Source organism: Phascolarctos cinereus, unplaced genomic scaffold (genome assembly GCF_003287225.1).
Source record: "Phascolarctos cinereus isolate Bilbo 61053 unplaced genomic scaffold, phaCin_HiC Scaffold_726;HRSCAF=1367, whole genome shotgun sequence".
NCBI lineage: Eukaryota > Metazoa > Chordata > Mammalia > Diprotodontia > Phascolarctidae > Phascolarctos > Phascolarctos cinereus.
In genome coordinates, this window is record NW_027556098.1 from 333,826,687 (window position 1) to 333,840,667 (window position 13,981).

General features: G+C 37.7%; 1 protein-coding gene across 1 annotated transcript in view; it reads left to right on the top strand.

Moving 5' to 3' along the window:
- Positions 1-13,981, top strand: part of TYR (tyrosinase) — a 167,037-nt gene that overhangs the window by 139,855 nt on the left and 13,201 nt on the right. Inside the window, exon 4 of the mRNA XM_020993647.2 lies at positions 4,776-4,957. Within this exon, the coding sequence (XP_020849306.1) occupies positions 4,776-4,957 (182 nt within the window). The remainder of the gene's footprint in view (positions 1-4,775; positions 4,958-13,981) is intronic.

The following is a 13,981-nucleotide window of genomic DNA, read 5'->3' on the forward strand; positions in this document are numbered from 1 at the left end:
GTCCAAGACTGTCTTCATTGTACCCCTGTAACATTTTGAGAGAGTACCATGTCAGTTATAAGTGGTCTTTAAATAAAAATCAAGTTAAGGACCACACGTAAAAGGCACCTGAAAATATATTTTTATGACAACAATTTAACAAGTGATGTTCAACTTCCTATAATTTAAAACTTGCATCAATAAGGGCCACTTTGCACTGCCTAGATCTTCTAAATACATAGGTGTTTCCTTGACCCTACCAATTAGTCATTAGATTGCTGTGCCTGGAGTCAAGAAAACTTCAATTCAAATTCAATTCAATCACTAGTTGTGTGACCCTAGACAAATCACTGAATTTGCAATAAGCATTTATATAGTACCTAATACTGCTAGGAAGTGGACTAAGTACTTTATACATATTATCTAATTTGATCCTCACAACAATCCTGTGTGGTAGAAGCTGTTATTTTGGAGTTGAGGAAGCCCTATTTTGGAGTTAAGGTAACTGAAGCAAATAGATATCAAATTACTTTACCCAGGATCACACAGCTAGCAAGTGTCTGAGGCTGGATTTGAACTGAGGTCTTCCTCACTCTGAGGCCAGCACTCTATCTCTTGCATCCCTAGCTCCTCAGTTTCTTCGCTTATAAAATGGGGAAAATAAGAGCACCTACCTCCTAGGGTTACTGTGATTATCCAATAAGATAATATTTATAAAGCCCTTAGCAGAGTGCCTGGCACATTGTAGGCATTTAAATGAGTGTTTCTTTCCTTCTTGTCTCTCCCGTTAGAATGTAAGTTCCTTGTGAGCAGGGACCACTATACTTGCCTTTATTTGTATCCCAGTGCTTAGCACAGTGCCCAGCATATATTAAGCTTTAAATAAATGTCTGTTGACTTGATTTGATGTGATTCAACTTGAGTTGTAGAGATATAGAACAGGAGGAAAGGATCGTCTAAACAGAATCTCAAAGGTGGAAGAGACCTCAAAATTTGTCTAGTCCAATGAGACTCTTCTCGGCAACATACTCAGCAAGAGATCTTCTAGCCTTTCCTTGAAGATCTTCAATGTGGGGAACCTACTTCCTCCCCTGCTATCATATTTCACTTCTGCATTAGAATAGGAAAAATTAAACTATACCTAGGTGTCCTTGGTGGTGGGAATTCCTGAGTGAGGAAATCCCCTCTAACAATGTAGGTTGGCACCCTTTCTGTCCCTTACAATTTTAAAGAGTTGCTTAAAGTATTAAGAGATTAAGTGACTTGCCTAAATTCACATAACCAGGGGCACCTAGGTGGCGCAGTGTGTATAGCACTGGCCCTGAAGTCAGGAGAACCTGAGTTCAAATCTTGTCTCAGACCAAACACTTGACACTTACTAGCTGTGTGACCCTGGGCAAATCACTTAACCCCAATTGCCTAAAATAATAATAATATAAATAAATAAATGAATAAATAAATAGATAGATAGATAGATTCACATAACCAGCAAGAAGCAAAGTGTTTCCTCACAAAAAAAACCAAAACAAAACTAAATCTGCCTCTTTGTGACTCCTACCATAGCTGATAGCTCTTCAGTTTGGGGCTAAGCAGGACAATTGTAACTCCTCTGCCATGTAAGCCTCTCAAATACTTCCCTCCTCCAGGAACAACATTCCCAGTTCCAATAACTGATCCTCTTAGGGCATGGGCTAGGCCTGTCAGATTATCATTGTTCTCTTCCGGATAATGCCCAGCTGGTTGATGTATTTACTAAAATGTGGCATCCAAAACTGAAAACAATAATTGAGAGATAGAGCCTAAATAAGTCCAAGGAAGTGTCCTAAACAAGATCCTTTTAAATTAGGTTTTGAGGCACATAATAATAAAGTTTTATATTTATATTGTGCTTTTTAACTTTTCAAAACTCAGTGGTATTTCATCCTGTTTTATCCTTCTAACCATCATGTGCAGGAGGTAGGCAATGTAATCTTCTAGAAATTGAGATGAATAAAGGTCAAGCAATTTATACGAGGAGCTAGAAACCAACAACAACTAAAAATCAAGATTTCTGAAATCTAAACCAGTATTGGGAGAGTGGCAGGTTCAAAAGAAGCCTCCCAAGTAGACTATCAACCTTGTGGAATGGTTGGGGAGCACAACTGACAAAGGTGTGCCAATGAATGTCAACAAAATCAATTTGCATTGGGGAGAAAGGTGTATGCACGGGAATAATGGAGTTGTTGAATGACAGAGGAAGAGGGAGAAAGTAATTGTCGATTAGTTTGGCTAATTTCCCTCAAGATTTAGTAATGGGACATAAAAGGAAGGCTAAGGAAAAACTAGTTATATATAAAAATCATAGAAATGGATGGGTTTTGATCCTCATAGGGTTTAAGGCTGGTAAGAGCCTTGGAGATCTAGTCCAACGCATACTCTACTGCACCCCAATTTTCTGAGGGTACTTTAATTCTGAGAGGTAAAATAAATTGCTCCCAGAAATATTAAGTAGCAGAGCTAGAATTTGAACCTCTAGGACTTTTGATCTGAAATCTAGGGACCATTTCACTCCATGAAGACTTATAGGTAACCAAGGACTGAAAGATTGGTAAATCGTTCCTTGAAGCAATAGTCTGTTCTGCTGGGGAATTCAAAGAGGCATATTCCCTTATGAATTTAAGATGGAAAAAAATTAATTCATTCATTTAAATAACTAAGTTACTGCCACATATAAGGCTGTGAGTGAGCAATACAGAGAAGTGTAAAATATGGTCCCTCCCCACACAGCAGAGTGGTCTTCCAGTAAATGGTCTAGCTTTTGCTTGAAGACTTTTAATGACAGAGAATTTACTTCCTCTGGAGATATCCCATTTCCCTTCTGCATAGTAATAGGGGAAATGAAACTGGATGCAAGATGTCCTTGGAATTGGGAAGTCCCGAATGAGAAAACTCCCTACCTTCAGTCAGTACCTTCTCTGCAACTTGTAGTCTTATTGAGTTGCTTAAAGCTTTGAGAAGTTAAGTGATGTGCCATGTAGTTAACCATGTAGTTAAGGAGATAAACAAATACACATGAAAAATTAAATAAAAATACAAGACAATGACTCAAGAGAGAACATAAGAATATCTATTAGACCCTATGAGAAAAGTCCTAAAATGTATCTAGATTTTAAAGAAACTAGAATGTATTGAGATTAAAGTGATCAGGCTAATGAGAGGAATATAGGAATTCCTATATAGGAATGTGAGGTATGTTGTGCTGCTCATGTAAGTTGTGTTTGTCCACATGTTGCCTAAATGAAGGTTTTGAAGCACTTATAGATGTCTCTGGAATTTTGATCACCACTCCCCGAGGGAGGCTTTGATTCCTTCCTGGAGAAGGCAGGATAAGAAGACATGTGCCTGGCCCTTCTCTTCTCCTCTGAAAGAGAGAAGGGATTAACCCTTTATAATTATATCTATCTTCCTCCCTTTCCCACTGCCATGTTGCTAATCCAAAAGCATCCTTCCTTCCTGCCTTTCTTCCTTCCTTCCTTCCTTCGTTCCTTCCTTCCTTCCTTCCTTCTTTCCTTCCTTTGTTCATTCCTTTCTTTCTTTCTTTCTTCCTTTCTTTTTTGAGGTTGAGAAGAAAAGTATTAGAAAAAAAGTATAATCACACTGAAAAAGAGATATGAAGCCAGTAAGGGTAGAGCAAAAGGATTGTTGACCAAGCTAATGACAGTAATATCTCAAAATCACTCTCCTGACTCTCTTCTTAAAGGTCCTGAAATATATGTATGTATGTATGTATATATATATATATATATATATATATATATATATATATATATATATATATATATATATATATATATATATGTATATGTATGTATATATATATATATAGCCTCTAGGTTTGTTTTTTTTTATTTTCTTCCTGAGACTCATCTTATTACTGTTCTCAGTAATTTCTCTAATGTTTTCTTTCATTCTTCCTCCCACATGAATATAATGGAATATTATTGAGCTATAATAAATTATTATTATGATTAATGAAAAGAAGCATGAATAGGCTTTTGTGAACTGATGCAAAGTGATTGAAGCAGTGCCAAAAAAATACAATGTATACAATGTAAATAGAAAGATCAACCATAAAACAATTGAACTTGGATGCTACAGAATTATAAATAACAAACTTGTCTCCAAAGAAAAGATAGGAAAAGATGCCTTTCTTTGCTCTTTTGCAGTAGTTGGGATCCTTGGATATAGTTACTTGCATAAAATATCAGATTTAGGGGGTATTTTGGATTAGCTTTACTTCTCCCTCTCCCTTTAAAAGACTGATATAGTGATCTGGAGAAGGATATAAGGAAATCTAGACTAAGAAAAATAAAAGATTTCAATACAAATACATTTTAAAGAAACCAACAATTGTTAACTTCTATTTTATCCTTCAACTAATAATCATTATTAGCCCTCTACATCATCCAGAATATCACCTTTTTGGTAGGATTTTTATTGATTTTTTGTGAAACACTTTTCTTCAAAGTTTTCCTCATGTTTATTTCAAGTGCATAAACTTTGTGTGTGTGTGTGTGTGTGTGTGTGTGTGTGTGTATTGTGCTTAGCTGTCTGCCAATTTTTTTCAAAGTGTGGTCAATTTGCATGATATTTTTGTGAATCAAAAGGATTTTTACCCAATTCAAAAAATACCATAAAGGTTGAAATTTTGTATTATGATTTTTTTTCCTTTAAAATCTACAAACATCCCTTTGGTAAACAATGCTAAATAATATATTGGACATATTAGTATGATTGATACACTGTTTTCTCTGCAGTATTTTTGAACAGTGGCTCCGAAGACATCGTCCACTACAAGAAGTTTACCCAGCAGCTAATGCACCTATCGGACACAACCGTGAATCCTACATGGTCCCTTTCATCCCTGTCTACACAAATGGAGAGTTCTTTATTCCATCCAGAGACCTGGGATATGATTATGCCTACCTAGCTGAGCCAGGTAATGTTTCATTCTCCTCAGATGTTGACTGTATTATGGTCAGTATAGTTGGGAGGGGGGTGGATTGCAAAATCATCCTCTTCAACAGTATTTTTGGCATAATATTTGGTGACAACATAATCTTCAGATGATAGATGATTAATTGAAAGTTCAACCAAATTTCAGGATTCTTCAAGTTGCAGCTATTTCTCTAGTGCATTGCGATAAAATAAAGTTGTATGCCAGACTGTACTGAAGTAGTCCCCACTTTATTATAGTTTGTTATGTTTTGATCTAGGCCCTCTTTCTTGGGAGTGAGGGTTGCAGTTACCATGGAATCATAAGATTTAGAGCTAGAAAGAACCTTAAAAGTTGCCCAGTAAAGTAGGAGCACTGGCCCTGGAATCAAATTCCACCTCAGACATTTATTACCTGTTTGATCTTAGGTAAATTATTTAACCCTCCTGGTCAAATAACTTGACCTTTGGTAAGTTTTCATCCTACAATTTTCTCAATTATAAAATTGAAGAGCTTGGCTGCTTGAGGTCCTTTCTGTCTCTAGGCATTGATCCTTTATTTTTCCAAAAGTCAACTTTGGCCTAGACAAAGATTAAGAAACTTCCTCAAAGTCACATAGGTAGGTAGAAGTAAGGTTGAGAGTTGAGCTCAAATTCTTTGACTCCAAATCCAATGCTCTTTCATACCATACTAAGCTGCCCATCAGGTCATACTGCTTTGCTTCCATTTCTGAACACCAGGGATAGCTACATGAAAGACTCCACAGATGTGTCACTGCCACTATGGTTACTATTATAGACAGTGTCACAAAATCATAGGATTGGGAGCAATTCAGAAGTCAAATTATCCATTCGTTACCTTGTACAGGCTTGTCTCATAACTATATCAAGAGAAGAATATTTACTATAGATAAGCAGAAGGGCAAATGTGTCCTATCTGTTGGTGGGAAGTACTAAAAATTTGTTTTATGAATGGAAGAATTAATGAGTTTGCCATACTGTTACGTTATATGTATCTCAAGACAACAAGGGCTCCCTAAGATGATGCTGCCCTTTAGAATTTTATTCCCCAACATATCAACGTCTTTCCCTCAGTTGGTCATGGAGTCACGTACCTTGGATTTGTATCCAGCTTTATAACTAGAGACAAATCACTTCACCTTTCTAAATTTTGTTTTTTCTTATCAGAAAAGCAGGGATAATACAATATGCGTTATTATGAAGAAGATTATTATGAAGAAAACTTTGTAAACCTAAAAGAGCTGTAGAAATGTGAATTATTTTCACAGAATGTTAGAGGTAAAAAGAATGTTAGAAATAAACCAGTATAATCTCATAATTTAATAAAAGAGGAAACTGAGGCTCAAGCTGAGATAACAAATCCAGTCCAGTCCAGCCCAACAAGCATTTATTATTATCTACTATATGTGAGCGACAAGACAAAATGAAAAATTCTCCTTGCCTTCAAAAAGTTTATATTGTATAAGAGGATAACAAAAGTGAACAGAATCCCTGGAGCTAAGAAGACCTGAGTTCAAATCTAGCCTTAGACCAAATCACTTACCCTCAGTTTCCTCATCTGTAAAATGAAGATAAAAATAGCACCACTTCTACCATTTAAAATTACTGTATCCATTAAAGATTCAGTTCAAGTGTGAGCCTCCAATAAAAGACCTTTCCTGATACTCCCAAATGTTAGAATTTTCCCCACAAATAATTTGTATTTCCTTTGCACATATTGTGTTTTTATGTAATTTGTTGATTTGCTTATGTGGAAACATGTTATTCTTCTTCCCCTTCCCCCAACAGAATGCCAGTTCCTTGAGGGCAGGACCTTTTCTTTGTTCTTGTGTTTCCTTTCCAAGTGCAATGCCTGACATTTAATAGGTGCTAAATAACTGCTTATTAAATTTAATTGAACCATCAGATGCCACAGAAAGTTGAAGTTGTGCCAGTTTGCTTCAAACTCTGAATGTATGAATATGCCCAATGTGAATACATTTGTCTGCCCCAGTGACTACAGCTGTAAAATGGGGATAATAATACACCTTTCTCCTAGGTTTGTTGTGAGGATCAATAATAGGTAGTAGTTGTAAAGCACTTAGCACAATGCTTGGCACACAGTATTTAGTCAATAAATGCTTGTTTCCTTCCTTCCTTCCTTTCTTTCTTCCTTCCTTCCTTTCCTTCTTCATTCCTTCCTGCCTTCCTTATTTCTTTCTTTTCTTCTTTCTTTCCTTCCTTCCTTCTTTCTTTTCTTCTTTCCTGCCTGTAGTCTTAGCCATGAACTACTAGACCATGCCCTAGAGCCTCAGATTCTGCAAATTAAATTGAGATGATGGATTAATTCCTTCAAAAACCTCTTAACCCTCTTTGTTTATGTGTTTCCATCCACTCATAATCCTAAACTTTCTTCTTTCCTCTGGGCAAGTGCACCCAAAAACTTCACTCACTCACACATGAAATAAATGCAGATACTAATGAAAACCAAAACATAATATAATAGCATTAAGCTCAAAAACCTCAGGCTTGAATGTCCAACTTCTCTACCCTCTCTTTTCCATCTTGCCCTTCATGTTCACTGTAGGAAAAGATGCCTAAAAATTCATTTATGGGCAAGGGTTTTGAAGTATTCTTGATCTCAAAGATCAGTGTGGAACTTCACTCCTCACTCATCAGCTCACTGTTGCCTCAGAGGTGAATTAGTCAATAAACATTTATTAATGGCTTACTGGGCAGCTAAGTGGTACTATAGATAAAGTGCTCAGCCTGAAGTCAGGAAGGCTCTTCTTACCAAGTTCAAATCTAGTGTCAGACATTTACTAACTGTGTGACCCTGGACAAGTCATTTAATCCTATTTACCTCAGTTTCTTAATCTATAAAATGAGCTGGAGAAGGAAATGGAAGACCACTGCAGCATCTTTGCCAAGAAAACCCCAAATGGGGTCATGAAGAGTCAGACACAACTGAAATGAACAAACAACAACAAAAGGGCTTACTATATGCTAGACACTGTGCTAAGAGCTGGGAATACAAAGAAATGTAAAATATAGTCCCTACCCTCAAGGAACTCGTAATCTAATGGGGGAGATAACAGCAAATAAATAACTATAAGCAAGCTGTATGCAGAGGAAAAAAATTAACATGAAAATTAGCAGGAGGTAGGAAAAGCCTCCTGCAGAAGATGGCTTAAAGGTAAAGCCAGGGAAGTCAGAAGGCAGAGATGAGGAAGGATACCATTCTAGGAATGGGGGACAGTCAGAGAAATTGCCCAAAGACAAGAGATGGAGTGTCTTGTTTGCAGAACGACCAGTGTCATTGAACCAAAGGGTACATACCGAAGGCTAAAGTGTAAGAAGACTGAAAAGGTAGGAGGGAACTAGGGTATAAAGGACTGTGAATACCAAACAGAGGATTTTTTATTTGATCCTGGAGGTGATAGGAAGCCACAAAAGCTTTTTGAGTAGGGAGATGACATGTTCTGACCTGTGCTATAGGAAAATCACTTTGGTGACTGAAAGGAGGATGAAGTATAGTAGGGAGAGACTTGAGGTGGGCAGACCCACCAGAAGGCTTTTGCTATAGTCCCTGCATAAGATGATGAATGCATGCACCTGGGTGGTGGCAGTGTCAGACGAGAGAAGGTGTGTGGGTGGATGGGGGTGTTTAATAGGTGTTGCAAAAGTGAAATTCACAGGCCTTGGCAAAAGATTGAATGGGGACGACAGTGTGGAGTTGAGGATGACACCTAGGTAGCCAGCCTGGAAGGATGGCACCCTGGATTCCAGACCTGCATTCAAATTATACCTCTAATATTTATAGCCCATGTGTCCTAATATCTGAAAAATACAAAGGAAGAAAGATAAAAAGGAAGAGGTGAATTGTGTCATATTGAAGTTAAATTCATACACGTACATTTTTACCGAATTAATGATGTAATCAACATGTCAAAACCTATTTATAAGTGCCAGTGCTGGGAAATTCTCTCATCCTTTTGGCTGAGGCATATGGATAGGGAGGGTCCAAGGACTCTGAGTCAAAAATAGGAGGCCTGAAACTAAAAAAGTTTATTAGCTTGCTAAGGAACCTTCTCTTGCTATTAGCAAATTCAAATTCCTGGGGTAAATATTTGGCTTTTATAAACTCTCAGACCCACTTAGAGTACACAGCCAATCAGCAGCATTATGCAATAACTTAGCATAGATAAGCAACACCTTTCCCAGGATCCATAGCAAAGAAATAGGAAGAACAGACAAGGGAGAAAAAAGGGGAGTTTTTGGAATGCAACAGATAGGATCTATTGTCAGAACAGAAAACATTCCATGTTCAAAGGCAGGAGACAAGACAAACACTTACATAATTGCAGAAGCAGTCCTTTTAGACAAAACTGCAGGGTCTTTTATCCATGGACAAGAAGTAATTATTGCAACAGTAGACGAGAACATCTGCTTTATCATGCCCTTGCGCAGGGGTTGGGAATTTCCTAATATTAGTCTACCAAGTGGCTGGGTGATTGTTAGCCCATTGTGATTTGGTGAAATGATTGTGGTTCTTATTTTTCATCCACAATAGCTGTACTCTGGATTCTCTCCTCCAGAATGAGGCTGTCTAGTTTTTGTCAGGGGTACCAGGGTAAACCTGGGGGGTTGGGCTTATTCTTTCCCAATGACTTAGACTTAATTCCACATTCTGGCATTTTTCTGCTGCTGCCAACTTCTATTGACTAGCACTCCATTTCCATTCAACCAAGAAAGAGAAACTAGCTTCCACAAAGGGACAGTCTCTGCAGAGATACAGCCACAACAGAAGTACAAATACCTCCTCCCAACGTTTGGGGGACACTTTCCCTTACCACTTCAATCCCTGAGGGCAGTGAATTCAAGGAAATTACTTTTCACATGGTATTTGTGCCACCAAATTTACTTTTCTTGTGTGGAATGGCCAAGATACGGATTAGTCCACATCTCAACCACTGCTGGTTTAGGTCAAGAAAATCTTTTGGGATTTCGCTCCTTACTGACAAAGGAAATCCTGCCCTGGACCCTGACTCCCAGGAGTTGGTAGCTTGGTCTCTTGGTCTCTTGACCGTAAATGAGGTAAGCCAATCTCCTTTACGTGAAAGAAACAACAACAACAACAACAAAGTAGAGGGAAAGATGCAAAAAACAGAGGCTTATATTGCTGGGCCACATGTCAGCTTCAAATACAGAGGGCCTGAGGCCTTCCCTTCTTACATCACTCTCTCTTATTCAAACACCAGCTGAGGTAGGAAAAGACAGATTAAAGCAAGGGACTAAGCTTTGCTGGTCATTGCCTTTTGAATGTACTTCAATTTTAGCTGCAGGGCCAAACGGCAGTCTGTCTCTTTATTATACGGTTCGCAAGCAGAGCAGGACCAGTAAGTAAGTCAGTCAATAAACATTTATCAGGTGCCTACTATGTGCCATGTACTTTGCTAAGTGTTAGGGATACAGAAAGAGTCTTTGCATTCAAGGAGCTCACAAAATGTCTATGCGTGCCAGAAATGGGAGAGCAATGGTCAATGGGGACTTCCACTGCACATGTCTTTCCAGAAGTAGGCTCTCCAGTCTCTTCCATGTGGGGATTATTCCCCTCCCATCCCATTACATATGCTTTGGCTCCCACCTATACCAAAATGTATGAAAGCACAAATGCACTTTACAAATATGGCTACCTGGGGCAGCTAGATGCACAGTGGATAGAGCACCGGCACTGAAGTCAGGAGGACATGAGTTCAAATCTGGCCTCAGAAAACACTATAAAAAGGTGAGGAGGATTTTAACTAGAACTTTATTCATCCATTCATTTATTAAAAAAAAAGTCTTTTAACATGTGAAACACAACATCTCAGGCAGTAGGATTGATACAAAAACGAATATAACATAATTTCTCCCTGCTGTCAGATGAGGAAATTTTCCATCTTAGCATATATTTCCTCATCTAGAAGTGATTTCTCCTTCTTCTGAACTTCCATAGCATTTTATGTCTTCCCTATTATTGTTAACAGTAATAATAGCTAGCATTTATATAGCATCTACTGTGTGCCATGCCCTTTGCTAAGCACTTTATACATATCATCACATCTGATTCTCACAAAAATTCTGAGAGGAAAAAATAAATTAAAAAAAAACCCTTAGAGGTAGGTGTTATTATTATTCCCATTTTACAGATGAGGTAAGTGAAGTATACAGAAGTTAATTGACTTGCCCATGGTCAATGTAGCTAGTAGGTTCCTGAGGCTGGATTTAAAGTCCGGTATTCTTCATTCCAAGAAAGCAAGGTATCATTTAAAAGCAACGTTTGTACCCCTAATGTCTAGCAAGTACCCAGCGCAGCGAGAAATGCTTAATAAATGTTTGTTGCATTGAATTTGTTTCCCTCCTATGCCATAGCACATTGCATATTGTTTTAAAGTTATTTGTAAATTATCTTCTCTCCATTATTATGTTGTAAACACTGTACGGGCGTGGATTCTATTATCATTCATCTTTATTCTACGTGTCATGAGATCATAGGTGTAGTGTTGGCAGGGATCTTTGATCCAGTCAGTTAATCAGTCACAAGGTATTTATTACATGCTTACTACAGGCCAGGCACTACTAAGTACTAGGGAGACTGAGAAAGGCCAAAACACAAAAACAGCCATTTGAAAACCGATCTCTTTAGGAACTTGAGAGTCAAAGAGAAGTGACTTGTTCAAAGTTGTCCAAATAAGAAGGAAAAGAAATGGGATTTGAATTTCGTCCTTCTGACTCTACAGCCAGCACTTTTTTTCACTCTTACCATGATGTTTCAACCTTAACAGATGTTTCAGAAATATGTTTTAAATGAATGAATGAAGCCTCTTCAAAGCCTATCTATTTTGCTAAACATTGCAATTATAGTGATCATTGCCCCACTCCAAACCCTCTCTGGCTCTTTCAATTAATAGCTTCCTTGGCAAACAGGAAACTGATTTAAACTGACAACTGCCCACGAGCACCCATAGAAACAGTTAAGTTTCCCACAAGAGATATTTTCTGATTTCCAGAGCCTTCTTAAAAAAATTAAATTGGTCCTAGATAGGTCAAAAATCACTGACAATATTCTCATTTTTAAAAGCTTTACCAGATTAGAACATTTGCCAAAATGTCAGATGTTAGGTTTCTTTCTTAGAAAACACTTGAGTGATTAATTATAAAAGCCAGAACTTGGTTGATGAATAATGAACTCCTCAAACTACATTTTGCTAGGAAAGTACTGGAAAAAAAATTTTTAGAGCCAGTTTAAAGATCAAATGTGAATAAAGTCAGTTTTAGAACTTTAGTGGGATTATTGTTGAAGTAGCCTTATTCAAGGAGCCATTAAAACTTCCCTGGGTCTGTACATATCACTCTGGCCCTGGGAATATGGCTGGTTCTTAATTGCAAAAGCAGAGAGACAACTCTGAGGATGAAACAAACCTTGAGCGTTGCAGAGCTTGAGCTAAATCTTCTCAGTATATGATCCTTCACCTGGTGAGTATATTTAAACAATATCTCCTCTCTACACCACCCCCACCCCCCAAGAAAGCAGGTCAGCTGCTTCTAATAGGAGTCTAATCTGTGTAAGGCAGACTCTTGGCACTAACTCTCCCATTCCTGGGTTTCCATACGAATCAAGGTATAGGGATTATGTGAAAATAACTATGACAGGAGTTGTCTAAAGAATATTATCTTCTCAGCAGGGTAACACATCTTTATGTAAAACCTATGTTAATAAAGCAATTACCAGTATGTTCCATTGTGTCAGACCATCAGAATCCTTTTTACCCAGGTATATGAGAGAGATATGATCACTTTATGAATGGGTTAACTCATGAACATCTCTTCAAATATTTACACATAATGCATGTGGATAAAATTTGTTGAATGACTGAATGGTGTAAAGGAATGAATGTGAGAGAGGATTAAGTTCTGTTAGATCCTAGAGCAGAAGTAGGGTAATGAGTGGAAGAAGAAGACATGAATTCATCTCCATAGGAGGAAGAAGTTTAAACAATGACACTGGGTGAACAATGGAGTGGTTGTCTTCTTAAGTGGTGAGTTCCCTGTGAATAGAGATAATCAAGTAGAATCTGGATGACCATTTTGAACCCCAGAAGGTTGGAGTAGATGGTTTTCTTATCTTCTTCCTTGTATTCCTATTATAAGAGTCTATCATGTCTTCTACTACTACATGAATTAGTGCATAGAACCCTGTTCGACATTGAGGCAGAAAACCATTTAATTTGCTGCTTCATGTCTCCCCTCCCCCATTAATTGGCTCCCCAATGAATCAGGGGCCTATCTTTCAAAGTAAATCTGGAACATTTTTGATTGGTAAATCTGTGACTATCACACATATTTAACTGCATGATTAGAGGGTCTGTCATACTTGTAGTATGTCCTTCCTATGTTGCCATAGAACCAGTTCAAGGACTCATTTTTACAGGACAAATTTCTCCCACTGGACAACTCCCTCTTTGATTTTAAATCTTTCCAAATGGGATATAAACAATTCTGGCACAGATCTGGATTCATTAAATGCTTAGGGATAAAATACTTTTGTACCAGTAAAGTAAGTCTTCTGATTGAACTTCAGACCTCTGGGAAGAACAGATTAGCAACGTTTAATCATTGATCACATTTCCTGAGCAGAACCTACCTAGGTCACAGTTAGAAAGCTAATTAGCTACAGTGAACATCATTTCTCTTAGGCCGAATCAGAGCTATTGTGTGTATTCTGTGTGCTACTCAACTACATGAAAATAGCCACATTTTTTTTTCTGGAAATTGGGGTTAAGTGACTTTCTTAGGGTCACACAGCTAGTAAGTGTCAATTATCTTAGATTATCTTCAAATGTGTCATATATATGTATATGTGTGTGTGTATGTATATCTTGTTTGTACATAATTATTTGAATATCATCTCTCCCATTCGACTGCAGGCTATTTGAGAGCAGCAACTGTTTTTTCTTTCTATCCTGAACACATTGCACGGTGGCTG